General features: G+C 44.3%; 3 protein-coding genes across 4 annotated transcripts; 2 read left to right on the top strand and 1 right to left on the bottom strand.

The window, feature by feature from the left end:
• The first annotated feature begins 291 nt into the window (after positions 1-291).
• On the top strand, positions 292-18,178 carry LOC127469355 (ketimine reductase mu-crystallin-like). Of its 2 annotated transcripts, none has more exons than XM_051783973.1 (9): positions 292-383; positions 10,351-10,558; positions 10,783-10,933; positions 11,940-12,002; positions 14,158-14,259; positions 14,792-14,975; positions 16,265-16,386; positions 17,134-17,218; positions 17,894-18,178. In XM_051783973.1, the coding sequence occupies exons 2-9, from the start codon at positions 10,386-10,388 to the stop codon at positions 17,956-17,958; spliced, it is 945 nt and encodes a 314-aa protein (XP_051639933.1). In that variant the 5' UTR covers positions 292-383; positions 10,351-10,385; the 3' UTR covers positions 17,959-18,178. The 2 variants fall into 2 exon arrangements, with proteins under 2 accessions (XP_051639933.1, XP_051640771.1); XM_051784811.1 differs by having other exon boundaries at positions 293-368; positions 10,361-10,558.
• LOC127468788 (ketimine reductase mu-crystallin-like) lies at positions 383-8,316 on the top strand. The gene is made up of 8 exons (XM_051782730.1): positions 383-571; positions 796-946; positions 1,745-1,807; positions 3,094-3,195; positions 3,728-3,911; positions 4,891-5,012; positions 5,886-5,970; positions 6,647-8,316. Exons 1-8 carry the CDS (start codon positions 399-401, stop codon positions 6,709-6,711), a joined length of 945 nt encoding a protein of 314 aa, XP_051638690.1. The 5' UTR covers positions 383-398; the 3' UTR covers positions 6,712-8,316.
• A 1,565-nt stretch (positions 18,179-19,743) lies between the features above and the next one.
• Positions 19,744-25,866, bottom strand: ANKS4B (ankyrin repeat and sterile alpha motif domain containing 4B). Its single transcript, XM_051781508.1, has 2 exons — positions 25,571-25,866; positions 19,744-22,362 (listed from the first exon to the last, which is right to left on the bottom strand). Exons 1-2 carry the CDS (start codon positions 25,732-25,734, stop codon positions 21,288-21,290), a joined length of 1,239 nt encoding a protein of 412 aa, XP_051637468.1. The 5' UTR covers positions 25,735-25,866; the 3' UTR covers positions 19,744-21,287.
• Positions 25,867-27,341: the final 1,475 nt, after the last annotated feature.

Here is a 27,341-nt window from a genome sequence, read left to right on the forward strand (position 1 = left end):
GTCACCGTCCCTGGAGGTGTTTAAGACAAGACTGGATGCGGCATCAGTGCCACGGTCTAGTTGACAAGGTGGTGTTGGGTCAACGGTGGGATTCGATGATCTCAGAGGTCTTTTCCAACCCCTCTGACTCTGTGGTTCTGTGGTGGCCGGCGATGCGGCGAGCGCACCACTTTCAGGACCGCCGGCGCTTCGGTCCGGGAGCACCTTGAGCGGGACGTCCCGGAGCTCCCGCCTCCCGGGGGGCGGAGGCGGGGCCGGGATCCAGGGGGGCCGGGCCGGGGGGTGGGGACACCCCGGCGAGTTCCCGGCGGCGAGGCGGGCGGTGCGCGGTGTATTGGGCTTCTTGTCCCGTCCCGTCCCGTCCCGTCCCGTCCCGTCCCGTGGTGCCGGTGCTCGCCATGGGCTCGGCTCCGCCCGCCTTCATCGGCGCCCAGGAGGTGGAGAAGCACCTGCCCCGCGCCAGCCTCCTGCTGCCGGCGCTGGAGGCCGCCCTGGGCAACTTCTCGTCGGGCCCCGCGGGAGGCGTCGTGCAGCCGCTGCGCACCGTGCTGGCCGTGCCCGGGCACGGCGGGTGAGCGCCGAGCCCCGAGCGGGGCCAGGCACCCGGGGAGGGCGAGCGGGGGCAGCGGCGCCGGGGGGCGGGGAAGGCACCGGGGGGGAGGAATTGGAGCGCCGGGAAAGGCCCTCGGTGCCGAGTTAGCGATGAACCGGCCGGTGGCCAGTGATGGTCACGGCCCGGCGGCTGCGGGCTCCGGTGCGAAAGTCCGTGGGTAACACGGGGAATTGTCTCCTAAGGTACCTCGGCGTCATGCCCGCGTACAGCGCTGCGGATGATGCTCTGACAACCAAGCTGGTGACTTTCTATGAGCACCTGAAGGATTCCTCCGCCCCTTCTCACCAAGCGACTGTCCTCTTGTTTGACCCTCGCAATGGTTCTTTGAAAGCTGTAAGTCTCGTGTGTGCCTCCGTATACTCTAATCAGGAAAAGTTCACCTTGCATTTGAAAGGAAAAAAAACCAAAACACCCTGCTGAATAAAGAATTGACCTTGAACCATCTTAATTCTAAGTTAAAAGAGATTCACAATTTGCATTGCAGGTAATAGTATTCAGTCTGATTGCTTTTTTATTTAAACAATTTAGGGATTTTTTTTAAGAATAGTGATGATTTGCTTTTACTGTAGCAAAAATAATTATTAAAGGGCAAAAACTGGTCAAGAAAACTATCTTGGTCTCTTTTACCAAACCTGACAGTTTTTAAGCCCCCTAATCTGTTGGTAAGCAGTGGCTAATGCACACAGAGGCAGGAGTGCCCCGTGTGTGATACACATTAAAGGAATTCCATAGCTCCCTGTCACCCCGTTGTACAGAGCAAGACAGTGCAGACTGGTGAACCACTGCCAGCTTGCACTGGTCCCTGGTCTTACTGGAGTGCAGGGAATTGGAGATATATCCATGCATTCCCAGCGCTGGAGAGCCAGGGTGAATTTGGGGTGGTTCAGCTCTGACCATTCTGATTCCATTTGTGCTGGTGGAATGACATGAAAGAACTGGAATACACAGAGAATCTGTCCAGTTTAAATGTGACTTTGTATGGTTTGTGGTTGCTGCACCAGTAATTGCCAACTTTTATATGTCTGCATCTTTTCTATCTGTAATATCACTTCATTCACAAATTGGATGACAACGTTTCGTATTTAGTCACACTTTGAGTGTTCATTTCCTTCTGTTTGAATTTTTCTACAGGTCCTGGATGGCAGTGTCATCACAGCAAAGCGAACAGCTGCAGTTTCTGCCATTGCTACCAAGGTGTGTCTTCTGTTCTCTGAAGTGGGGCAGAGTTATACTTTTTTTGAAAGTATTTTTGGTTGGGCTGCTAATAGCAGGAAGAGAGCAAGTCAGCATGCATTGCACATCAGGGTTTTAGCCTTCCCCTCAAAGGATGAGCCAATAAGAAGAGGGCCAGGACTGAAAAATACTGGTGTTTGTCCCCCCTCAGCTTTGCATCCAAATGAAGGCTGATCTCACCACTTCATTAGGGGCAGCCTTCATGCCAGGGGAACTCCATCCATGGCAGTGGAGCTGAACTGACATAAAACTGGAGTGAAGAACCTGTGCCCAAGAGCTTCTCCTGAACCAAAGGCCAGAACAACTGATAAGAAACTTCTCAGCCATGAGGTTACAGGCCCTCCTTCATCTTGGCCATTCTGTATTTGGGCAGTTGTGATGGTTTTTACACAGCCCAGGCTCTGCTGCCTCAGGAGCTTGGCTGCTGAAGGGGCTTCAGGTCCTTCCTTGCCATCTGTTGTTTTGGGAAATTTTCAGGAGTGTTGGAGTTTAGCTCCTGCTTGTCCTCTTGTCCCCCTTATGGCACTTGCTTTTGAAAGGCCCCTGCTTTTATGCAGGGAACCTTTGAAATCAGTGCTTCAGAGTCTTTGAAAGGAACACTCAAACAAGCTCTTATGACTGAAAAGTGGATCAATGAGATTATTTCAATTTGTTTGCAGCAGAATAAGTGCAAAATGCAAAAGTGTTGAGAGCCTAGACAATTCCAAAGCTTTTTAGACAGGAGTGGCCTCAGCAAATGCATAAACAAGACCCATGGGAAGCTCAGGGCTGGACTCCAGCAGCCCTGCCTTCCCCTTTGCCAAGGACTGGTGAATCACAGGCAAGAAGTAAAACAGGAAACCCAAAGCAACTCTAGAACTGAATTTTATTCTTTGTTCCTCAGAACCATCCCTATTTTGATAATGATGCATATGAATGATGGCTCTTGCAATGCCAGGATGTGTTTGTGGTACAATGTGTGGCTTGAGTGAATTCAAACAGGTGTTTTAGGGTGGGGCCACCAAGACCAGTTTACCTGTGCAGCTGGCACTGTGAGCACAGAGAGCTTTTGGAATTGTGAGCCCTGTTTTCAGCCAGCACAGAACATCAACACTATGGTTTTACACTTACTTAATCAGTCATGTGGGTGTAATACATTTTGCTAATATTGGAATGTGCTGCTGTCTTTTGTAGCATTTTGAAATCTGTTTGTAATATCTGTGCATCTCTTGTTCTTACATGTTCTCTTTATTTTTGATACCATTCAGTTGTTAATGCCAGCTTTTGCAGAGGTGCTGTGCATTTTGGGAGCTGGTGTTCAAGCATACAGCCATTATGAAATCCTCACAGAACTCTTCACATTTAAAGAGGTAATGGACACATCTTCACAGGATCCATTTATTGTTCTCTGTTATGTTTCAGGGTTTAATCTAAATAAAGTACAGGCAATGAAGTTGTGTGAGGTGTGGCTGGGATGGAGCTGATGTTCTCCCCAGCCCTTCCAATGCTGTGCTTTGCACTGGCAGCTCGAAGGGTGCTGACACCACCTCAGTATTTTGGCTACTGCTGAGCAGTGCTCCCACAACACCAAGGCTGGCTCTCCAAAGTTCCTGTCTGTCATACTTTGATAAGCTTTCTGTGCCTTTTGCTTAAAAGTGTTTATTGGAAATATTTTCATTTGAGAAGGAGCTGTTACTCTGTTATCACAAAACAGTTGCTGAAATGTAGCTGGACACTCATGAATTTAGTGACTTGTGTGGTGAGAACATTAAATGGAAACAAAAGCCCAACCTTTAGGATACATGTGACTATCTATGGAAAACTGAACCCAAGTATTCTGCTTCAGCAAGGAGAAATTCTCCAAGCTCATTTGTCGTTTTTTATCTCCTTTTCCCCTTGCAGGTCAGGATATGGAATCGCAGCAAGGAGAAAGCGGAGAAGTTTGCCAGCTCTGTCCATGGTCCCGTGCGGGTTTGCTCCTCTGCCCAGGAGGCCGTTGTTGGGGCTGATGTGATTGTAACAGTCACCATGGCAGCAGAACCCATCCTGTCTGGGGCCTGGGTAAAGCCAGGTGCCCACATCAATGGTAGGCTGTGTTCTCATTGCGTACAGGATGTGTTTATTATCCTTGCTTGGCATCAACATCTGTTGAAAGGCAGTTCTGTGTCCTCAGTTTCGTCCTTTGTCATTGACAGTTGTTGTCTGTGTTGTGTCATGGCATGGAAGCCAGAAATACAACCTAAATCAATTAAGGTCCAGAGTCAGTGAAGCGACACAGACACAGAGACTTCCCTCCTTTCTTTGCCTTTTTTTTACCCTTCATTGAGGCATTTGGGCAACGTGGAATTTACTTTTCCGTTAGAGTTGAACCCTTTAAAAAGTTTGGTTACAGTGTAACTGTGTGATTGTTTTGCTTTCTATTGGGTTTCTTGTTTGTTTTTTGAGCCCATAAGAAGTGGATATTGATCTTGGTGCTGTGTGTAAGAAGTTAAGCTCCTTGATTTGTTTTCAGTTTCTCCAGATAAATGAAAACCTGTAGTCTGTTCAACGTGTACTGCTTATAAGAGGATTGTATTATTTATAAGGAAATTATCCAAAGCCACAGGTTTAGAAGTCCTCATTAGGATCGCCGAATACTCTGTCTGCATGTGCAAGGCTTTGTTGCACATCCTTTGCTGCACATCCATCTCAGAATAACTGAGGGATTCTTCAAGTCTTACTCTTCTCTGTAGACACGTAAACACAATCTGAATCAAGTAAAGGTGTATGAAATTCAGGGCATTTGGTAATGATCTGATGAAGGACAAGGTAATGGAGAAAGGGAGAGGACTTTTTCATGCCTCAGCTACTCAGTCTGTTGACAAGGATATTTTACTTACAAATCAATTATTGAATATTTTTTTGGTTGTCTTATCAATCAACACATCTCCATGGCTAACACTGGATTTTTTGTATATTACATTTCCACAATAATGTCCATTGTTATTTTACACGTCTTTTGAACAAAATGGTGTTTGAATTTGTTTTAAACATTGCTCCCAAGTTTATCATTTTTGTTGTCTTAGCTGTTGGAGCATGCAGACCAAACTGGAGAGAACTGGATGACAAACTGATGAAGAATTGCTCTCTCTTTGTGGATTCCAGGGAGGCAGCTTCTGAAGAATCAGGAGATGTTATATTATCAGGGGTAAGACTTCTGTAATTGATGGGCTTTATTTTTGTGGCAATTGGCTTGCATTTGAAATGAGTTGATACTGATGATGTCCTGCACTGAAACTTTTTAGAGCATCAAACGTAGTTGTTAACACTTTCCAGTAACAAGGTTGAAGGATAAACTGCTTTCAAACTGATGCTTCTGTGTGTCTATGACTAAAACAGGCAGCCTCTGTATCTACTGTTGCATGACACCATATTACAGTAGCAGGTGCTCAGCATAGGCCTTTGGATATGATAACAATGTATTGTTTTTTGAAAGACCTACAGTGTTTGGTTGTCTTAAATATTCTTCAAATCTGTTTATTAAAACCTGTAACTTTCTTCCCATAAGATTTCAGTGTGATTGACACATCAGGCCTCTGGGGAATGGACCACACAAGCTGAGCAGACAGCGTTCTGCACAAATTTGACAGCAGGGACTCTTTTAGGTTCAATGGCGTTTTCTTTTTCTCTTTTAATGTTTCTGCAGAGCAAATGTGATTTACACCTTTGAGGTTTACCATATCAGAGCTTCAGATATGGTAATGTGTGTGGGATCCCATGTGTTTTGTTGAATAAGTAACAAGCTATCCACTGTAAACAAAACAAAAACAAGCAAAAAAACTTACTGAGGAAAGTGTGCCAGCTGTTTTTCTTTGGAAACCATTCTGCTTCTCTGATTTCTGTCCAGTTTCTATATTATTTGCCTGAATACTGATCTGCTTCACTGTGGAGAAGAATCAGTTTTGGCATGCAGAACTGGATGATTTCTTTATTCTGAAGTCACTCAGGTAAAAAAAGGTTTTTTTCTCTTAACACATGTATGGATATTATGGTTTTGAATAAGTATGTATTTTTTTGACAGGCAGAGATTTTTGCTGAGCTGGGAGAGGTATTGAAGGGTACAAAACCAGCCCTGCCTGAGAAAACAACAGTGTTTAAATCACTGGGTAAGAAGAGCCCCTCGTGTGTCCAAGTGTGACAGGAAACAAAGCCTTGTTATTTCTGGGGTCCCCTGTGCGTGGGAAAGCTGCTGATCATCTTCAGAGCTGCCGTGGCCACGCACTGTCCACAAGGAAGTAGGATGTGATTTGCATTTTCCCTTTTGATTTCCCTATTTGTTTGTCTGGCAGGATTGATGTAATGAAAAGTGATGGGAAAGCAAGCAAACAATAGGAAGTCCATTTTCCATTTCCCAGTGGTTCAAGACATGAGTGCAGCATTTCTGAATCCAGGTGCAGCCCCAGTGCCCCGCTGCTGCACCCACGGGGTCTGTCTGACCCACAGACAATGTGCCAGTGGGTTGTGGGGCTGGTGTTTGGGGAGAGAGCAGGAGTGGGGATGAACTGCCATTCTCTGAGCTGGATGACATCTCTGAAAGGGCCAGGTGGTGATGTGAGCACTGAAAATGAGATTCCTACTTAGGTTCCATGAATGTCCTAGGGCACACCCAAGAGTTCCATGATGGCCATAGGCTTTGAATGTAACACTGTAGGTGTTTGGGATGGGGAATAATTGCTGTTCCTGCCCACTTAGATAATTTCCTGAGTCCTTCTGTTGCCTCCTGAAGCTAAGTTGTTGGTACAGCTGAAGAACTGTTTGAAGGTGCCTTTAATTCTTTTTCAGGGCTGGCAATTGAAGATGCAGTAGCAGCAAAATTTGTTTATGATGCGTGGTCAGCTGCAAACTAAAGGGGAAGTCTACAACACCAATGAGGCCAAGAGGATTGATTGCTCTTAGTTTCTTTGTATCCTTTGTTAACAAGAAAGGGACCAGTCCTATCTGAATGTGGCCCTTCTAGAACACTCAGGAATCAAAAGTAAAAATTCAGCAGTTGACTGATTTCTCAAGTTTTCTAATTGCAAATCTTAGATACCTGCAGTATTGCTAATAAATGTATCTCTCTTGTAACAGCAGGTATTAGATGTTTGCAGTGATGTTGGGGAAGTCTTTAATTGTAACACATAATTTTTAAGCGTTGTGAATTCCTTTAGCTTTAACAGACAGTGCTTAGTCCTGTAATCACCCATATCAGTGATTAATGTCTTTGCCCTGAGATCAAAGACTGTGGGCCTGAGCAACACTGATAAGAAGGTCTGGCTTGGCCAGACCACACAGCTGGGATGTATTCAAGGAGAAGAGACTTTTTTTGGAGGCCTGTGACCAAAAAAGAATAACTTTCAGAATGGGATGTTCCCCAAAAGACCATGGAGACCCTCAAGAGACCCCTCCTCTAATGCAAATGAATTTTGAGAAGTGATTTAAATATGTAAAAGAATTGGTAAGAATGTTTAGGATATATGTATGATCTGGGGAAATGTCATGAATATGTATTAGTTAAAGAGATCTAAATCAGTATGTTACATAGCTGGGTGTGTGATAGGAGGAGATATCCCCTGCGTGCCCAGCACCAAAAATAAATTAATGCCACTTTCTAATGCTACAAAGAGTGTTAGAGGGCTTTATTCCCCATTTTTGGTGATGGTTCCTGGTGACCCAGATGGGACAATGCTATTGACACTGCACAGATTCCAGGATCCTGAGGACTCCAGAGCACACCAAAGATTTTATTCAGGGAGATCCTCTTGGTCCCAGGATCTGGTGAGTTCAAGGCAAGTTCTGCTGGGATTTATTAAGGCATTACTGGAGGGGGTTATAACAGAGCTGCTGGAAAGTCTCACTGGATTAAGGTAAAGGGAGTTTGGAAACCAGGTTTTGGGCTTGCTCTCCTATCTACAGGGAGACCTTGAGTGCCAGCCCTGGGGAAGGTTAAAAATTGTAAATAGTGAAAACGGTAAAATAGTGAAAATCCCCTTGTGGGTCAAAGTCCCACTGCCACAGGCTGGAAGCCGTGAGGGCTGTTTTGTAGGCAAGCTTACAGAGGTACCCTGTGTTTCAAGCTCTAAGGTGTGTGAGTGGGTGTTGCACACCCCTCTCAAAGGGAAGTTTAATTGTTTTATTATATTCTGTGTGATGGGTTGTGGTCTATCATCAAAAGTAGGTTTTGGAGAAATCCCCCCTAGGCTGTATTTTGAAACATTGCAGGGAGATGGAAGGTGCTATCTCTCCAGGAAACAGTGTGAATTGAATATGGTAATAATTGGTGGCCTTTGTACTCTTTTGGATGATGGTGAAAAATGGCCAATGAATGGACCTTTAAATTACAATACGATGTTAAAATTGATGTTGTTTTGTTGTTGGGAAGGGAGATGGAATGTGGTGTTGCATGTGGATTTGGTTTTCACACTGTCTAATCATCTGGAATGGAAAAAAAACAAAAAGGAAAAAATTAAAAAGAGTGTGATATGTTACCAAGTGATCCTATGATTTTGGCTTTAGAGAAAGACCAAGAAAAAAAGAATCTAAGCAATGCTGCTTGGCTTGTGGTATTGGGAAGTGTTGTGCAGAGGAAGAGGAGGTTGATATGCTGGTAGCTCCTGGGAGAGGGGATAGAATGGATACAGAAGGAGGACCTTGGGGGTACATTTGGAGTGATGGTGTTTGTCTTCCCAAGTAACTGTTACACGTGGGGGGGCCCTGCTCCCCTGGTGATGGCTGCACACTTGCCTGCCCGTGGGAAGCGGTGGACGAATTTCATGTACCCTTCCAATTCTTTCCCTGATTCCACTGGTGGGAGACTGAGCGAGCAGCTGCGTGGTGCTTGGGGCTGGCTGGAGTTAAACCACACCTTTTGGCACGATTACGATCTGTTAGTGCTGGTAACGAGCAGGCTCCTGTGCTCTCCCCGGCACTCACTTGCCTGACTGTATAGGAGAGTCTAGTGCCTGTTAGTGGCCACTTTCTGCCTTCGCTGCTGCTGTACCGCTGCTCACCTCACCGAACTGTGCCGGGGCGCATTTTGACAGCAGCCCTGGCCGTGTGCCTGGGCTGGCAGGTGGCCGGGGCAGTGCTGCTGTTTCCGTGCTGCGCTACCAGACAAGCTGGAACTCCGGGGCTGTTTTGCGAGCCCCGCTGAGGTGAGCAATAGGAACTACCGAGCCAGTGCTACTTAAAAAAGTTAACAGGGACTTATAGGGAAGACCCGGGGAAAGCTGTGAAGGTATTTGAAGGCATTATCTGAATCCAGGACCCTGACTGGAGTGATATTCCGGTAGTATTGGATATGTTGGGAGGAATTTGAGTAAGTTTTTGGAAGCAGCATGGAAGTAGCTGCATTAGTGGAAGAAAGCCCCAAAACAGGGGCACTGCAGGGGGAGAGGCAGAGGAGTAATTAGTAGAAGTGGACTCCAACAGAGGCAGTTGGACAGGGATCAGTGTGCTATTTGTCGAGAGAAGGGCCACTGAAGTGGGAATGTCAGTGGGGAAAGGGACAGGTAGGAGCTGCCGGACCCTGGATTCCACCAGGGCTCCCGATCAGGCAGGATGGCTCCTGACATGTGAAGATGTGTGACAGGGACCAGAGGTGTCATCTCCAGCTGAACCTCTGGTTACATTAACACTGGGGAGTGAGAAAATGGATTTCGTAGTAGATACTGAAGCCATGTATTCGGTTTTAAAGACATGAAAAGGAAAATTTAGTAAGGAAATTATTAATGTACTTGGTGCCACTGGAGAAAGGCAAAATCGGCCATTCTTTCAACGTTTGAAATTTAAAATTGGGGGGAAAAAATTGGTTAATGCATCAATTTTTATATATGATAGTCCAGACTGTCCTATGCCCCTGTTAGGAAGAGACATTTTAAGCAAATTAGAAGCACAAATAAATTTTGATGAAGGAAAAATAGAAGTTCACATACCTGAACCTAAGCCTCTGGAAGCCCAAGTTTTTATGTTACAGTCACTTGAACCATCAGAAGAAGAAATCCTGGCTGAGGCAGAAAACACAGTTATTCCCTTGGTATGTGCTATGGGTGTCCCAGGACATTCAAAATTGGCAGAACCCGTGAGAGCATCGTCAAAACCTAATGTCAAACCGCTAAGGCAGAAACAAGGTCCTATAAAACAAGGTGTGAAGAGGGGGCTGGAAAAACTAATAGATACATTTCAACAACACGGGCTGTTAGTGGAATGTCAGTTGGAGTATAACACCCCTATTTTGCCGGTAAGGAAACCAAATTCGGATGAATGTGGGTTGTTACAGCACTTAAGAGCTATTAATCAGATAGTACAGGACACGCATCCGAAGTACAGCATTAGATGTAAAAGACGCCTTTTTGTGCACATCTCCAGATGTGGGCAGCCGAGCTATTTTTGCTTCTGAAAAGTCCCGGTTACCCCTGGAGGGGTCCGAGGCGGGGCCGGGCCCGGCGGGGCGGGACGCGGGGCGGTTCCGCGGCGGGTTCTCGGCGGCGGCGCGGGCGGTGTCGCAGTCCCGCGGTGCCGTCCCGTGGTGCCGGTGCTCGCCATGGGCTCGGCTCCGCCCGCCTTCATCGGCGCCCAGGAGGTGGAGAAGCACCTGCCCCGCGCCAGCCTCCTGCTGCCGGCGCTGGAGGCCGCCCTGGGCAACTTCTCGTCGGGCCCCGCGGGAGGCGTCGTGCAGCCGCTGCGCACCGTGCTGGCCGTGCCCGGGCACGGCGGGTGAGCGCCGAGCCCCGAGCGGGGCCAGGCACCCGGGGAGGGCGAGCGGGGGCAGCGGCGCCGGGGGGCGGGGAAGGCACCGGGGGGGAGGAATTGGAGCGCCGGGAAAGGCCCTCGGTGCCGAGTTAGCGAGGAACCGGCCGGTGGCCAGTGATGGTCACGGCCCGGCGGCTGCGGGCTCCGGTGCGAAAGTCCGTGGGTAACACGGGGAATTGTCTCCTAAGGTACCTCGGCGTCATGCCCGCGTACAGCGCTGCGGATGATGCTCTGATAACCAAGCTGGTGACTTTCTATGAGCACCTGAAGGATTCCCCTGCCCCTTCTCACCAAGCGACTGTCCTCTTGTTTGACCCTCGCAATGGTTCTTTGAAAGCTGTAAGTCTCGTGAGTGCCCCTGCATCCTTCTCTGGTAATGCTGTCGGTTCTCCCTTCTACTTATTGGAAGCTGGAGCTGCTGTAAATTGGCCTGAGTTTACCAACATCATCAATGAATATTTAATCAGGATTTAGCCTCAAGCCTTCTATATGTGTTAAACTGTACTCACTGTGCTACTTTACTGCTACTTGTGATTGAATCTGATGTCTGAGAGGGTGAATGGTAGAGAGAAATGATTTGGAACAGCTTACCTTGCATTTGAAAGGAAAAAACATATCCCACCTTGCTGAATAAAGAATTGATCTTGAACCATCTTAATTCTAAGTTGAAAGAGATTCACAATTTGTATTGCAGGGAATAGTATTCAGAGTCTGATTTTTTCCCTGTATTTAAAGAATGTAGAAATTTTTTAAGAATAGTGATGATTTGCATTTAGACTTCAGTAAAAATAATTATTAAAGGGCAAAAACTGGTCAAGAAAACTATCTTGGTCTCTTATACCAAACCTGACAGTTTTTAAGCCCCCTAATCTGTTGGCATGCAGTGGCTAATGCACACAGAGGCAGGAGTGCCCCGTGTGTGATACACATTAAAGGAATTCCATAGCTCCCTGTCACCCCGTTGTACAGAGCAAGACAGTGCAGACTGGTGAACCACTGCCAGCTTGCACTGGTCCCTGGTCTTACTGGAGTGCAGGGAATTGGAGATATATCCATGTATTCCCAGCGCTGGAGAGCCAGGGTGAATTTGGGGTGGTTCAGCTCTGACCATTCTGACTCCATTTGTGCTGGTGGAATGACATGAAAGAACTGGAATACACAGAGAATCTGCCCAGTTTAAATGTGACTTTGTATGGTTTGTGGTCGCTGTACCAGTAATTGCCAACTTTTATATGTCTGCATCTTTTCTATCTGTAATATCACTTCATTCACAAATTGGATGAAAATGTTTCGTATTTCCTCACATTTTGAGTGTTCATTTCCTTCTGTTTGAATTTTTCTACAGGTCCTGGATGGCAGTGTCATCACAGCAAAGCGAACAGCTGCAGTTTCTGCCATTGCTACCAAGGTGTGTCTTCTGTTCTCTGAAGTGGGGCAGAGTTAGTGGTGTTTGCTATAAAATAACTCAAAGGAATGATGCAAGTGGCTTTCAGTGCCTGTGAATTTTCATCAAATACATCTTTAAATTAGATTTATGATAACATATGTACTTTCAGGGAAAAGTTAAAATCAGAGTTTTGTGTTTTGAGTGAGTCATGTCTGGCTTTAACACTTTGTGTGTGATTGGAGAAGGAACCTGAGCTCTGTTTTTGTGTCTTCTATTGCACTCTTTTCTAGGAATTTACAGAGGTGTCTTCCGGTGTAATTTTCTTTCTCCTGTGTTTGTATTCACATGCCTCTTTACAGTTTTGCGTGTTGTAGCTGTGGTGATACATTCAGTTTTAGTGAGACAGATAGCTTCTGCTGTCAGGCCAGGATAGGTGGGTTGCACTGGACATGCAGAAAGAGTTAAAAAGCACATTTCCAGGGGTCAATGTGGGTCCTCTTAAAATAGATGATGCCCAGTATAGATGGATGATTGCCCAGAGGTGTCTGTCTGTCTGTCAGGGTCCCTGTTGTCACTGGAAGTTGTCTAGGTAACTATCCCTGACCATGGTCATAAACCTAATGTCTAAAGGCAGGTGAGGTGTATCTGGCTGTATGTGGCTTTGCATCACTTCAATTTCAGTTGGAAATTGTTGTGTTTGAATTCTTTTTTTGAAAGTATTTTTGGTTGGGCTGCTAATAGCAGGAAGAGAGCAAGTCAGCATGCATTGCACATCAGGGTTTTAGCCTTCCCCTCAAAGGGTGAGCCAACAAGAAGAGGGCCAGGACTGAAAAATACTGGTGTTTGTCCCCCCTCAGCTTTGCATCCAAATGAAGGCTGATCTCACCCTTCATTAGGGGCAGCCTTCATGCCAGGGGAACTCCATCCATGGCAGTGGAGCTGAACTGACATAAAACTGGAGTGAAGAACCTGTGCCCAAGAGCTTCTCCTGAACCAAAGGCCAGAACAACTGACAAGGAACTCCTCAGCCATGAGGTTACAGGCCCTCCTTCATCTTGGCCATTCTGTATTTGGGCAGTTGTGATGGTTTTTACACAGCCCAGGCTCTGCTGCCTCAAAGGAACTTGGCTGCTGAAGGGGCTTCAGGTCCTTCCTTGCCATCTGTTGTTTTGGGAAATTTTCAGGAGTGTTGGAGTTTAGCTCCTGCTTGTCCTCTTGTCCCCCTTATGGCACTTGCTTTTGAAAGGCCCCTGCTTTTATGCAGGGAACCTTTGAAATCAGTGCTTCAGAGTCTTTGAAAGGAACACTCAAACAAGCTCTTATGACTGAAAAGTGGATCAATGAGATTATTTCAATTTGTTTGCAGCAGAATAAGTGCAAAATGCAAAAGTGTTGAGAGCCTAGACAATTCCAAAGCTTTTTAGACAGGAGTGGCCTCAGCAAATGCATAAACAAGACCCACGGGAAGCTCAGGGCTGGACTCCAGCAGCCCTGCCTTCCCCTTTGCCAAGGACTGGTGAATCACAGGCAAGAAGGAAACCAGAAAACCCAAAGCAACTCTAGAACTGAATTTTATTCTTTGTTCCTCAGAACCATCCCTGTTTTGACAATGATGCATATGAATGATGGCTCTTGCAAAGCCTGGATGTGCCTGTGGTACAATGTGTGGCTTGAGTGAATTCAAACAGGTGTTTTAGGGTGGGGCCACCAAGACCAGTTTACCTGTGCAGCTGGCACTGTGAGCACAGAGAGCTTTTGGAATTGTGAGCCCTGTTTTCAGCCAGCACAGAACATCAACACTATGGTTTTACACTTACTTAATCAGTCATGTGGGTGTAATACATTTTGCTAATATTGGACTGTGCTGAGGCCTCAGAAATTGTGTTAGTTCATGCTGTTACATCTGAATTTCAGGAGTCAGAATTTCAAAAGTGGAATTAAGCTAAGATGTTTTTTGATACTAGCTTTTGCATTAAACTCCCTAATATGCAGTGAGTATTGAATACTGTTTATATGGATATGAATCGATTCTAGCTTTTTGACTAAACACACTTTTTTGTTATTTAAAAGGACTAAAAATACTGCTGGTTTTTGTGGCATTTTGAAATCTGTTTGTAATATCTGTGAAGCTGTTGTACTTACATATTCTCTTTATTTTACTTTTGATGCCATTCAGTTGTTAATGCCAGCTTTTGCAGAGGTGCTGTGCATTTTGGGAGCTGGTGTTCAAGCATACAGCCATTATGAAATCCTCACAGAACTCTTCACGTTTAAAGAGGTAATGGACACATCTTCACAGGATCCATTTATTGTTCTCTGTTATGTTTCAGGGTTTAATCTAAATAAAGTACAGGCAATGAAGTTGTGTGAGGTGTGGCTGGGATGGAGCAGATGTTCTCCCCAGCCCTCCCAGTACTGTGCTTTGCACTGGCAGCTCGAAGGGTGCTGACACCACCTCAGTATTTTGGCTACTGCTGAGCAGTGCTCCCACAACACCAAGGCTGGCTCTCCAAAGTTCCTGTCTGTCATACTTTGATAAGCTTTCTGTGCCTTTTGCTTAAAAGTGTTTATTGGAAATATTTTCATTTGAGAAGGAGCTGTTACTCTGTTATCACAAAACAGTTGCTGAAATGTAGCTGGACACTCATGAATTTAGTGACTTGTGTGGTGAGAACATTAAATGGAAACAAAAACCCAACCTTTAGGATACATGTGACTATCTATGGAAAACTGAACCCAAGTATTCTGTTTCAGCAAGGAGAAATTCTCCAAGCTCATTTGTCGTTTTTTATCTCCTTTTCCCCTTGCAGGTCAGGATATGGAATCGCAGCAAGGAGAAAGCGGAGAAGTTTGCCAGCTCTGTCCATGGTCCCGTGCGGGTTTGCTCCTCTGCCCAGGAGGCCGTTGTTGGGGCTGATGTGATTGTAACAGTCACCATGGCAGCAGAACCCATCCTGTCTGGGGCCTGGGTAAAGCCAGGTGCCCACATCAATGGTAGGCTGTGTTCTCATTGTGTACAGGATGTGTTTATTATCCTTGCTTGGCATCAACATCTGTTGAAAGGCAGTTCTGTGTCCTTGGACTGAATGTTCTTTTTGTTTTGACTTTTCCTCTTTAGTGAGGACCACTCTTTTCCCTGGTGGTGCATCCTCTTTGCCCTCATGTTGTCCCTTATTCTTACCTTGCTCTCCATTTAAATGACCCACTCAAACTTGTTATTTCCTCAGTGGTTGCTGCTCATTGTACTATTTCCCTGGTAGTTGTCATCTTTTCTTCCACCAATTTTGTAGCCTCTCTGTTTGTTTCTTTTTGGGCTGATCACATTGATTTCCTTTTTTGCCTGAGTTACAAAGATGGAATAACTGAGTTAAGAACTTCATAATTTGTCCTGTAATTTTGGTGAGGTTTGGGGGGTGCTTTTTGTTGTCGTTGTTGCCTGCCATGTAATGATGTTACCACACTATTGTTTGGAGTCTCTGGACATGCCCCTCTTTGTTTATTTTGATTAATTGTGGGCCTGGTTTAGATGACCTTGTGGCCTTTCCAGATAGCGTAGTAACAAGACAAAAGCAGCTTCTCCAAGGGAACCATTTAAAGAAAGGTCCCACATTCCAGCAGCATCCTACCAAATTTTCAACCTCAATTTAGTCCTTTGTCATTGACAGTTGTTGTCTGTGTTGTGTCATGGCATGGAAGCCAGAAATACAACCCAAATCAATTAGGGTCCAGAGTCACTGAAGCGACACAAAGACTTCCCTTCTTTCTTTGCCTTTTTTTTTTTACCCTTCATTGAGGCATTTGTGTTGTTTGAGGAGGCGTTTGTGCAATGTGCAATTTACTTTTCCATAACAGTTGGATACTTAAGAAAAATATGATTACAGTATAACTGTGTGATTGTTTTACTTTCTGCTGGGTTTCTTGTTTGTTTTTTGAGGCCTTAAGAAGTGGATATTGATCTTGGTGCTGTGTGTAAGAAGTTAAGCTCCTTGATTTGTTTTCAGTTTCTCCAGATAAATGAAAACCTGTAGTCTGTTCAACTTGTACTGCTTATAAAGTTACAAGGTTACCCAGAGTCCACTGACAAGGATATTCTGCTCACAAATCAAACATTGAATGCTTTTTCATTGTCTTATCAATCAACACATCTCCATGGCTAACATGGATTTTTTGTATGTTACATTTCCACAATAATGTCCATTGTTATTTCACACGTCTTTTGAACAACATGTGGTTTGAATTTGTTTTAAACATTACTCCCAAGTTTATCAGTTTTGTTGTCTTAGCTATTGGTGCAAGCAGACCAGACTGGAGAGAATTGGATGATGAACTGATGAAGAATTGCTTTCTGTTTGTGGATTCCAAAGAGGCTGCTCTTACTGAATCAGGAGATGTTATATTATCAGGGGTAAGACTTTTGTAAATGGTAGGCTTTATTTTTGTGGCAATTGGCCACAAAATGAGTGTGTTTTGATGATGCTCTGCACTGAAACTTTTGTATTTACTGTTACATGGTACCATATTACAGTAGCAGGTACTCAGCATTGGCCTTTGGGTATGATAACAATGTATTGTTTTTTGAAAGACCTGCATTTCCTGCAGTGTTTAGTTGTCTCGATTCTTCAAATCTGTTTATTAAAACCTGTAACTTTGTTCCCCTAAGATTTCAGTGTGATTGACACATCAGGCCTCTGGGGATGGACCACACAAGCTGAGCAGACAGCGTTCTGCACAGATTTGACAGCAGGGACTCTTTTAGGTTCAATGGCGTTTTCTTTTTCTCTTTTAATGTTTCTGCAGAGCAAATGTGATTTACACTTTTGAAGTTTAACATCAGAGCTCTAGATATGGTAATGTGTGTGGGATCCCATGTGTTTTGTTGGATAAGTAACAAGCTATCCACTGTAACAAAACCTTACTGACTGAGGAAAGTGTGCCAGCTGTTTTTCTTTGGAAACCATTCTGTTTCTCTGATTTCTGTCCAGTTTCTATATTATTTGCCTGAATACTGATCTGCTTCCCCATGGAAAAGAATCAGTTTTGGCATGCAGAGCTGGATGATTTCTTTATTCTGAAGTCACTCAGGGAAAAAAAAAAAGGGTTTTTTCTCTTTATGTATATTATGGTTTTGAATAAGTATGTATTTTTTTGACAGGCAGAGATTTTTGCTGAGCTGGGAGAGGTATTGAAGGGTACAAAACCAGCCCTGCCTGAGAAAACAACAGTGTTTAAATCCTTGGGTAAGAAGAGCCCCTTGTGTGTCCAAGTGTGACAGGAAACAAAGCCTTGTTATTTCTGGGGTCCCCCGTGCGTGGGAAAGCTGCTGATCATCTTCAGAGCTGCCGTGGCCACGCACTGTCCACAAGGAAGTAGGGTGTGATTTGCATTTTCCCTTTTGATTTCCCTATTTGTTTGTCTGGCAGGATTGATGTAATGAAAAGTGATGGGAAAGCAAGCAAACAATAGGAAGTCCATTTTCCATTTCCCAGTGGTTCAAGACATGAGTGCAGCATTTCTGAATCCAGGTGCAGCCCCAGTGCCCCGCTGCTGCACCCATGGGGTCTGTCTGACCCACAGACAATGTGCCAGTGGGTTGTGGGGCTGGTGTTTGGGGAGAGAGCAGGAGTGGGGATGAACTGCCATTCTCTGAGCTGGATGACATCTCTGAAAGGGCCAGGTGGTGATGTGAGCACTGAAAATGAGATTCCTACTTAGGTTCCATGAATGTCCTAGGGCACACCCAAGAGTTCCATGATGGCCATAGGCTTTGAATGTAACACTGTAGGTGTTTGGGATGGGGAATAATTGCTGTTCCTGCCCACTTAGATAATTTCCTAGTCCTTCTGTTGCCTCCCGAAGCTAAATTGTTGGTACAGCTGAAGAACTGTTTGAAGGTGCCTTTAATTCTTTTTCAGGGCTGGCAATTGAAGATGCAGTAGCAGCAAAATTTGTTTATGATGCGTGGTCAGCTGCAAACTAAAGGGGAAGTCTACAATGCCAATGAGACCAAGAGAATGGTTTGCACTTGGTTTCCTTGGATCCTTTGTTAACAAGAAAGGCACCAATCTCATCTTAAAGTAGCCCTTCTAGAACACTCAAGAATTAAAAGTAAAAATTCAGCAGTTGACTGATTTCTCAAGTTTTCTAATTGCAAATCTTAGACATCTGCAGTATTGCTAATAAATGTATCTCTCTTGTAACAACAGGTATTAGATGTTTGCAGTGATACTAACCAGGGTATCTTTCCATATTTTGGTGTCATTCTGGAATCAATGCCTTCCTCCCTAATTATTTATGTATGTGCCGTCTTTCCATAGATTTTGTGGTTTTTTGACAGTTAATTCATACTGGGGTTAAATACATCAGTTTGGAGAATGGACTCTGGCATCATATTTGCCTGTGATGGTACTTTAAATGCAGCTATGGGTCTCAGTTCTCCAGTGACAGTAACCTTGTCTCTGGTCTCCTGGGAACACAGCCCAGCTCTGACTCCTGGACATCCCTTCCCTTCCAACTTACACTGGGATCTGGAAGTCACCATTTTTATTTTCACCCCTTGCAATCCACCTTCCCCACCCCCAGACCCAGTGGTTTTTCATTTAAGAGCACAGGTCTGAGTGGGAGTTTATATACATAATTATGCCTCCACACTGTTAGATTTCCTCTCAGTACTTCCCTTAGTTCATTCCTCTGTGGGATACTGCCATTTTCATATGAGAACTAAAATGTGTTTTGATTTAACTTTTATCTGTGTTCTGTGGGGAGATTTTGCTATTAACCTATGGTGCCTGTAAGTTCTAAGTTTCATGAAGGTTGGAACCACACAAACTCATTTCAGTATGGTAAACTTCAAATGTACAGGCAAATATTTTCAGTTTGGCTGTGCCATACCTCGATTAGTAATTGTTCTATTATCCCAAATATTAGCTGGGGCAGGAATTTTCATGATCCTTCCCTGGCAGAGGAACCCTGTGACATAAGGAAGAGTTCCAGTTTTGTGTTGTTATGCAACTGCCTTGCAAAAGATCGAGCATCTGCTGAAAAATAGCTATTGCCCTGGAAACAAATTCCTGTCTCAGGCTAGAGCTGTGCCTTGCAAAATTTTATTTCTATTTGCATATTATTTCATGCAGGCTATTAAGTGTTTCTTCATGCTGTGGAAGAGTTAGATGAAACAATGCCAGTAGAATAGAGTGGAGCAACAGGAAGGAGGGTCAGAAGCAGGTGGCATTAAAGCCCTTGGTGGTGCATAGGTAAGTACAGAAGAGGCTAATGAGTACAGTGCAGGTGTGATGTAAATAATACTCCCAATTATAAGCCTGGTGTAAGCTAGTTGGAAAAAAGTAGTAAGTGGCAGTTTGTAATTTGCAGAGGTAGCAAAGAAAGGGTACCAGACCAGTAAGGAAATAGCGACAAAGGATGTGTTCGTGTGGATAGAAGTTGAACTCCATTGATCCTGTTTATTACATCAGAAAGAACAACAGAAATTTCTCTGTAAGCTTTTGCATTTTAATTGTAGCAAAATTACCCTTCTATTTTTATGTCTTGTTTCCTTTTTGTAATTTCTGAAGTGTTCAGAAGTGTGTGTGCTGACTTAGTTTTGTTACTTCAGTGATGGAGAACTCCACTAGCGTGAGGCAAACATGGAAGCCATCAATGTTGCATTATTCAGGAACTGTATGGAAATGTACTATTTATGACAACATTCCCCCAGTCCTGTGCCCATGTAACACAAGATCTGTAATTTGAAGTGAAACACCATGTTTGGGAAGAAGTTTATTTTCACACGTACTCTGCTACAGACTATGCACTTTAAAAAGTAGATTGAGCCAGTCCAAAGAGCTGGTTCTGAAAACCCACAGTGTTCTCAGCTTTCATTGGCAATGGGAGGTTCTGGGAGCCTGGTTCAGTGTTGTACCTCTGATGTCATGAAGAGGAATCGGTTCAGTTATAATGGGAATTGCTTGAATGCCATCCTTAAGTTTTTTGAGGGGAAAGAATAGCATCAGTTTCCATGTTTCCTTCTCTTACAAATTAGAGGATCAAGAAATTGTGTAACTTGCATTTATATTAAAAATAAATAGACACTACCATTTTTCTTCATCTTCATTTTGTTGTCTGTTACTTTTCTGGTTTTAGTGTTTTTTGGGGGTTTTCTTAAGACAAGAAAAGTATTAAAGTTGTTGCAGTGACTGCTTTCTCAGTAAATGTGATCTTAGCCAGAGCTGCCACAAATGCCTTATGAGAGTCACAAAACTGAACAGGAGTGATTAATTTATATCTGCTAGTGCTGGCTTCCAAAAAGAACACGTCTGAGAGAGAGATGAGGGGAACCCTGCTGTGAATGCCTGCAGACAGATGGTGAAGAACAGGAGCTTCCACAGCAGCACAGTCTCATTTTCTTTTCATGAGCTCTGTGTGTGTTATACACAGTTCTCAGGCTAAGTCTGACAACAACCCACAAGAAACGGTGTGTGATATGAATCCTCATTTCTGGGACTTCGCATGGTAAATGCAGCCTATAGGAGCCAAGCTGAGGATACACCAAAACAGATCCAAAATGTTGATAATTAAACCTCAGCTTCTTGTAGTTAAAAGTATTGCAGTCTTGATGACATTTAGGATGTGATGAGTTGTGGCAATTGGATCCAGCCTAATGAGATGAGAAAAGAAAATACAACCCAGACTGAACATCTCTTTGCAAGATACTTCATGTATTTTTAAATTATTATCAGTACAGTAGTAAAAACTTTACTAGTCAAAAATATGAAACTTGCTGCAAATTAATCTTATTTACATTCATTCAGAGGTGATTACTGTCAATAAACCACAGCTGAAATCAAGGTTCAGATGCTATTTCTAACATATCATCAGTACTAGGAAGAGTGGTTTGTAGTGATCAGAACAGAAGTGAATGGAGAAAACTCAAAGCTCTCAAGCTCTGAGAATGGTCTTTGCATTGTGGTTTTGGAGAAAAAAGGAAGGGCTTTATAAAGGAATGTAGCATGGCTTGCCTTCATTGATATTTTAAATTATCTGGACCAAAAGAAATCCAAACCTCATAAACAGTTCAGGGAGAAAAAGCTTTTTGGGTTTTTGCCTTCACATTCTTTCTTTTTGACAGAATGTGCTTAATTAATATCCTGTTCACCACAGCCATCTATGCAGAGAGAAAAATCTTTGTCCCTCCTGTACTTTCTAAAGCAATTGGTAACCTCTCTGCCCTTTGCTTTAGCAGACATCTGAAAGGAATTGCATACTCTTTGTAAAGAGAATCAGTGTGCAGGTTACAGCAACAGGGGTGATAATTTATAAGCAAGTATCTACAGTTTTTCCAGGGTTCTTGAGTGCCTGTTTTCTTTTATTCACAGCATTCAGGACTTTCTTTCTTGGCCCAAGCTCCATCTGAATGCTCTGTAGATCTTCATCTGAACATAGCATCAGGGCATCTAAATCAATTTTTTCCCTCATGAAGACTGGAAGAAACTCATCCAGCATCTGTGATGCCAGAAACACTTCAAGGGGTGTGTTCTCTGCTTCCTCGTCATCCCAAATGACTTCTTCCTCATTCCAAGGGATATCAGCACCATTTTCAGCATCACCTTCCCTGCCATTCTCAGCATTTTCATACTGAAAGAGCTCCCTGGACATTGTAAAGCTGACACCTTCTTTCTCGGAAGACACAGTTCCAGGATTTACATCTGCAGCCAAATTCCTTCCAAACACAATCTTGCCGAGACCCGGCCGCTGAAAAATGGAGAGCTGACTGTCACTATCAGCAACGTTTTTCTCATCAGGGTCGTTCAGTATCTCCTCCTCCTCTTTCTCATCAAACAAATGCATCACATTTCTCTGACCTGTATCATCCTCTTGGTCATTTCTTTGTGTTTCCTGGCTTCTTGTGCTGCCAGCTATCTTTTTTGCCTTCAGTTTCAAGGTATCTTTCAGGTTTTTGGAAAAAGTACCTGTGGTATTCGAAGCAAATAGACCGGGCAGCTTTACTCTGGAGTGCGTTCCTCTGGAAGAAGTCACTGTGCCAGCCTTTTCTTTCATATAATTCCGATTCATCTCATGCTGGTGTTTCTCTTGGCGCTTCTCACACTCCTTGATTTGTTTCTCAACGTTCCTCTGGGCCTGTGCTTTTTGTTTCTCAGCCTTCTTGGGGTTCATCATGATCTGCTCGATGGCGGCTTTGTCCAGGATCTGGACGCACTCCTTGCGGTCCCTGCTGGCAGCCACCTCCAGGGGAGTGCGGAGGTCATTGTCCAGAGCAAAGATGTTGGCACCAAAGTTGATCAAAAAAGAGACACAGTGGAGGTGGCCATTGCAGGCAGCGTGGTGGAGAGGCGTGTTCCCCCAGATGTCACACTTGTCCGGGTCTCCTCTGAGAAGGAAAACAGCACACAGTGAGCTGGGTGTTCCCACACACAGCACTGCAGTGGGATTGAACAGACACCAAACATTCAGCTCTGCTCTGCTCTGAGGAAAACAGCCCAGTGACAATGGGTCAGCTTGGCTCCAGCCACTGGAACGGGGCTGCACCCACTTACACAAGCCCTGAGCTGCGTGTGTGGCACAAGCTCTGAATGCTGCCTGTCTGGGAATTAAAGGAGCTCACAGGGCTGGGTGTGACTGCTCATACATCCCCCATAACAGAGCCAGGGCATTTCCTTTGTCATCCCGGGGTCTGGCAGCTCAAAGTGGGCTCAGGCTTTGACTTTGACTTACTCTCATTGGAATTATTGGCAAAACTGTTTCAATAGCTTTTGCATGGAATATTTTAAAGGGGTTTTGGTGACTCTTCTGTTTTGCATGTGAAATGCAGGGACAATATTAGGAGGTTTCCTCACTGACCACAGTGATACATATTTAATGAGTACATGCAGTAAGTTTTGGGGTAAGTAATAGGTAAATGACTAAGAGTAAAGACCTGATTACACATTTGTCTCCATTGCTATTAGTTTAAACCCAGACAGATGCCATTGTTTTTCTTTATCTCTTTTGTTCTCCTTTAGCTGCTTTTGCTCATGGGGGTTTGAAAAGCAGAAGCTCATTTGAAAATAAAATGCCACATTTTTCAATTGAATTTAAAACCAGTGAAAAGTATTGCTTTATTTTTAACTCTTGCACTGACTTCACACTGAACTGCTGCCTGCAGACAAGAGTCAGCTTGAATATTTCGGTACACATTTGGCAGGATCAACACTAGCAATGTTCAGAACAGAGCTTGTGGCCTCTTGTGACCAACAACCGAGGCAGCCACAGCAGCCCAAAATCTTTAACAACTTCAGAGCCAGGGACCAAATTTACAAGGAGAATTTCTACTCTTGGGAATTCAAGCATTTCAAGCCTTGGAGGTTGGTGCCACGGCAGCTGTACTGTGAAAGAAGTGGCATGTCCTGTCGCAACGTGTCCTTCAGGCCCTGATCTCTGGCTTTGAGTCTCCCTGAAGAAAAGCACTACCAGCTTTGTTGAGGGCCAAATCTGAACATATCCTTCAGCCTGAAGTGCCCCAGGCAGGAGCAAGGTCAGGGTTCCCCGTGGAACAGCGGGTGAGAGTGGCCGCGGGAGCGCAGGCGCTGCCGCAAGGAGGTGGCAGCCGAGGATCAAAGTTTCTCCACTCAGACATATGCAAACCATGTGTACATATTTCTGCTTTTGTGGCTCTGCCCTGGGGAACTGCCTGACTGTGGCCAAACATGCCGGATTCCTGAATTCCCACATTAGCAAACAGCCTGCATTATCCTGAGCCTTGGAAGCGCTGGGTCATCCGGCCTCCCCCAGGTCCCTTCATAGCTCTTTGTGGCCTCTTTTCCCCGTGGAACCTGCCACCTTTGAGTCTCAAACAACTGACAAACTAGAATGGCTGTTCCCAGCTCAGTGGGACTTTGGATAAGATTTGACATCTACTTTGGGTTCTGATGCTCCTCCTTTCCCTGCTTTCCCAAGAAAAAGGCTCACTCAAAAGAGAGCAGATTCTGCTACGTGGTCTTGCTTTTATTCATGTACCTGCAAGACAAGTAGAGAAAATGTCTCCTGATGCCTGAGAAGACAAAGTATTTCAAGATGAAAGGGGTTTATTGTTAGTATTGCCACACTTTCCAAGGGCTGAATGTGTTGCAAGCTTGAGAGTCCTAAAATCTGCAACCACTCTAAAGAAACCCACCCTGTACCTCAGAGCCTTTGTCAGAAAACCTCTTCAAGGAAATGACGAATTTGTTAAAAATAATTAAAATACTTTCTCACAAGAAAACATTAACTGACTGGAGAACAGATTGTAAGTCTTCCAAAATTCAGCTTCTCTCAAGAAAACACTGATCATGCCAAAAAATCTTAGATTAAAGTAGAGGTGAATGCATATATTTGAAGATTTTGAGTGTAAAACTGTCCCAAAGTGCTCCTTTACCGAGAAAAAGAGTTAGAAATTATTTTTCTTATATATTCCTTAGCTAGTCTTGTATGTGTTCAGGGACAAACCTTATTGACTAGGTATTTCCCTGGAGCTGCCTTAATTATAGAAGTTGAAAAACTGTCAATCTATTTTTGCTTCTCCTGAGGACACAGCAATAACCACACAGTCCAAAGGTCTTTTTTATTGTGATACTACAGCCACACCTGAGCTCAGTGAGCTAGAAAGCAAATCTAGGAAAAAACATTTTTTTCAACTTCATTTTTAATAAAACTCAAATACCTCCAAACAGTCATTCAACTTTTCCCTCCAATTTTCTTTAAACTATTATCAATGGAAATACAGGTCAACTTAATCTTCATCTCAGCCCAGAAAGAACATTTCATTAATTGTATCTCTACACAAGAGCATATTTTCTTTTATTAGATATTAATATAGAATCACAGCTTAAAAGGTGGGCTCAGAGAAAGAGAATACGGATGGTGGGGAGGTAACTACCATTTCAGTAGGACATTTCAATCATGTAGGACATTTAAGTGATACAGCAATATTACTATCAGAAAATAAACCTGTAGAAAACCTTCTTTCTTTTTTTCTTTTCTTTTTTTTTTTTCTGGTTTACAAGGATCCTATCACAGCCTCTGAAAAAATAGTGTTTTCAGCTTTAGCACAATGGCAGTTGTTAATACTACAAAAAGCAGAGAAATAGCCATCTTAGATGTTACTGTTTCAAAACTCTCAGTTGTGACTTGCCTCTGGACAGCATTAAATCTTCACAAGTGTCTACTGACTGCACTTTGGAAGCAAATGGGAGATCTTTTTTGCTCAAAATGTTTCAAACAATGCATTTCTCTGTAAGGCCTGTCTCAAAGACATCATCAAAAGACCACCTTCTCCTCCACTACAGTGAGTCAAGGTCCCACCCAGGTCCCACTCCCTGCAGGCTCCATACACAATGTGGTCCCACTGATGCTGATGTGACTTCACCGACAGACCACCCCTCACAGGCTTTGGACCTAAACCACTGTAAATGAAGGAACAATTCTTGGCAATGCATTGAAAGAAATTACTGTGATTTTCAGCCTGATTTTTCAGGGTCTGAGCTCATTGGGGCATTAGAAACACGAGCACTCATTACAGTTTTGAGCCACAAGCTTTAAGCAGTGGAGGCCGGTTGACTTACCCCCTCCGGCATATGATTTCCAGAGCCTCCAGATACCCATGGTAAGCTGCCAGAAGGGTGGGTGTCATCCCATCTTCGTCTGAAGTGTTGAGGTCTTTCCTAGTGGCTTCTTTCAAGAGGTCCAAGTTGCCATCGGCCGCTGCTTTGTGATACCTGCTCGACATTTTCAGCAGCTTCTGGTTTCCCAAGGCAGCTCTGAGTGATATCCAGACTGTACAGTCACTCCTCCATTACAGGGATGGTTCATTAATGATTACAAGTGGAGAGGTCCCTGTGAGGAGGAGAATGGGGAGGCAAAGTTCATCCTTGCAGGCAGCTTCTCTGGAGCAGGGAGCCAGGCCGTGGTGCAGGGAATGCTTTCATTTCCTGGGAGGCGCCTCTGCCGTTTACAGTTGGTTGCACATTTGACTACTTAAACATAGAGGGGATTCCTTCATCTTCTCTGTGTCTTTGCCTGACTTGTTCTGGGAGAACTGCAAAAAGACCTTGAACTTCAAAAAAACCTTCAAAAATTTCAAAAAGCATTCAAAAGGCCATGAATGTCAGTGTAACCAGGTTTCACCCTAAGTAATAAAGTATCCCTGAGTTCCATGGGATGAAATGTATGAGCAGTTACCCATATTGGTGAAGTCTTTTGTAACCCATCTTTTACTGGGATGCTGCATTTGAAAACAAGCTACTGCCCTGCCAAACCAGGCACTTCCATGAAGCCATTTTGTGTACACAGACTGGTGTGGGGATGAAGACACCTGTCAGGAACAGGGTGGTGTTTGGATAAACCCCCCAGCAGGTCTGCGAGTCACAGCTGGCAAAACCACAGCCCTGTAAATGGCATTTCATCAGGGCATCTTCAGGAATTTGGCAAACATAAGACTCATCTCACAAGTATTGTAAGCTCTGGTTCAGATGCAAAAAAATGTGCAGGATTTCCTTAGGATAGCACAGGGAATTCAAGAAATGGTAACATGATTGGCCTGCACCCATTGCCCCTTCCTGGGCACTGTGGTCCTTGCCTGGGAATAAATGCGTCCAGTTCCCATCACATGTGAGCACTTCTTGCTTTAGAAATCATTTCCCCTGATTTCAGTGACAAGTAGAAACTTACAGAATTAGACCATAATTCTGATTTTTAGGTTTAAAACAATTACTAAGAGCAAGTCACATAAAAGGTCAGTTTTCAAACAGCAGCAGAGAAGTCACTAAGATTCTACCTGCAGCTTCATGTGGTGCTGCAGGCTGAGGGTTATTCTGGCCACATTCACAAACAGCTGCCAGATAAATGTTATTTTTTGCCAAGCTGTTTTCTGTGACTCACTGAATTAACCTGGATCTCAGAGACTCTGCCCTCAGCAATTAGCAGTGGGGTTTTGTTGCTTGTTGTGCTCCCATTAGAGAACCAGTAGCGACACAAACCAAATCCTTGCTTGGAGTTGGTGCAACCCCTGAATGGAGTTCTGCCACCTCATTTGCATCCCATAATGGCACCCATGTAATGCACCAGAGACCTCTCCAACTGGGCTTTCTCTCCTAATTATTTTCTCAGACAGGGATTGAAGAGCTCTTCAGGAATGAAATTGTACCAACATTTTTCTTCCCAGGAGGACAAGGAGAGTCAGTCAGATCAGGTGACAGGTTTGAATCTTCAAATAAATAAGTCTAGGTAGGACTAAACCAAGTCCCTGGTTTTCCTTCCCTGTGTCCTTTCCACAGACACAGCCATGCCCGGTGCTGTCCTGCCATCTCAGGGCAGTGAGGAAGGGCTGTGCTTCAC

Source organism: Manacus candei, unplaced genomic scaffold, assembly GCF_025592945.1.
Source record: "Manacus candei isolate 608988 ecotype Guabito, Panama unplaced genomic scaffold, ASM2559294v1 h1tg000002l, whole genome shotgun sequence".
NCBI classification, from domain to species: domain Eukaryota; kingdom Metazoa; phylum Chordata; class Aves; order Passeriformes; family Pipridae; genus Manacus; species Manacus candei.

Bases quoted from the DNA above. Each gene is read 5' to 3' on its own strand.
- LOC127468788 (XM_051782730.1), top strand. From the start codon at position 399: ATGGGCTCGGCTCCGCCCGCCTTCATCGGCGCCCAGGAGGTGGAGAAG. The intron at 572-795 runs GTGAGCGCCGAG...TTGTCTCCTAAG, and splicing joins GCCGTGCCCGGGCACGGCGG to GTACCTCGGCGTCATGCCCG. The intron at 3,196-3,727 runs GTAATGGACACA...TTCCCCTTGCAG, and splicing joins AACTCTTCACATTTAAAGAG to GTCAGGATATGGAATCGCAG.
- LOC127469355 (XM_051783973.1), top strand. From the start codon at position 10,386: ATGGGCTCGGCTCCGCCCGCCTTCATCGGCGCCCAGGAGGTGGAGAAG. The intron at 10,934-11,939 runs GTAAGTCTCGTG...ATTTTTCTACAG, and splicing joins GCAATGGTTCTTTGAAAGCT to GTCCTGGATGGCAGTGTCAT. The intron at 17,219-17,893 runs GTAAGAAGAGCC...ATTCTTTTTCAG, and splicing joins AACAGTGTTTAAATCCTTGG to GGCTGGCAATTGAAGATGCA.
- ANKS4B (XM_051781508.1), bottom strand. From the start codon at position 25,734: ATGTCGAGCAGGTATCACAAAGCAGCGGCCGATGGCAACTTGGACCTC. The intron at 22,363-25,570 runs GTAAGTCAACCG...TTTCCTTCTCAG, and splicing joins GAAATCATATGCCGGAGGGG to AGGAGACCCGGACAAGTGTG.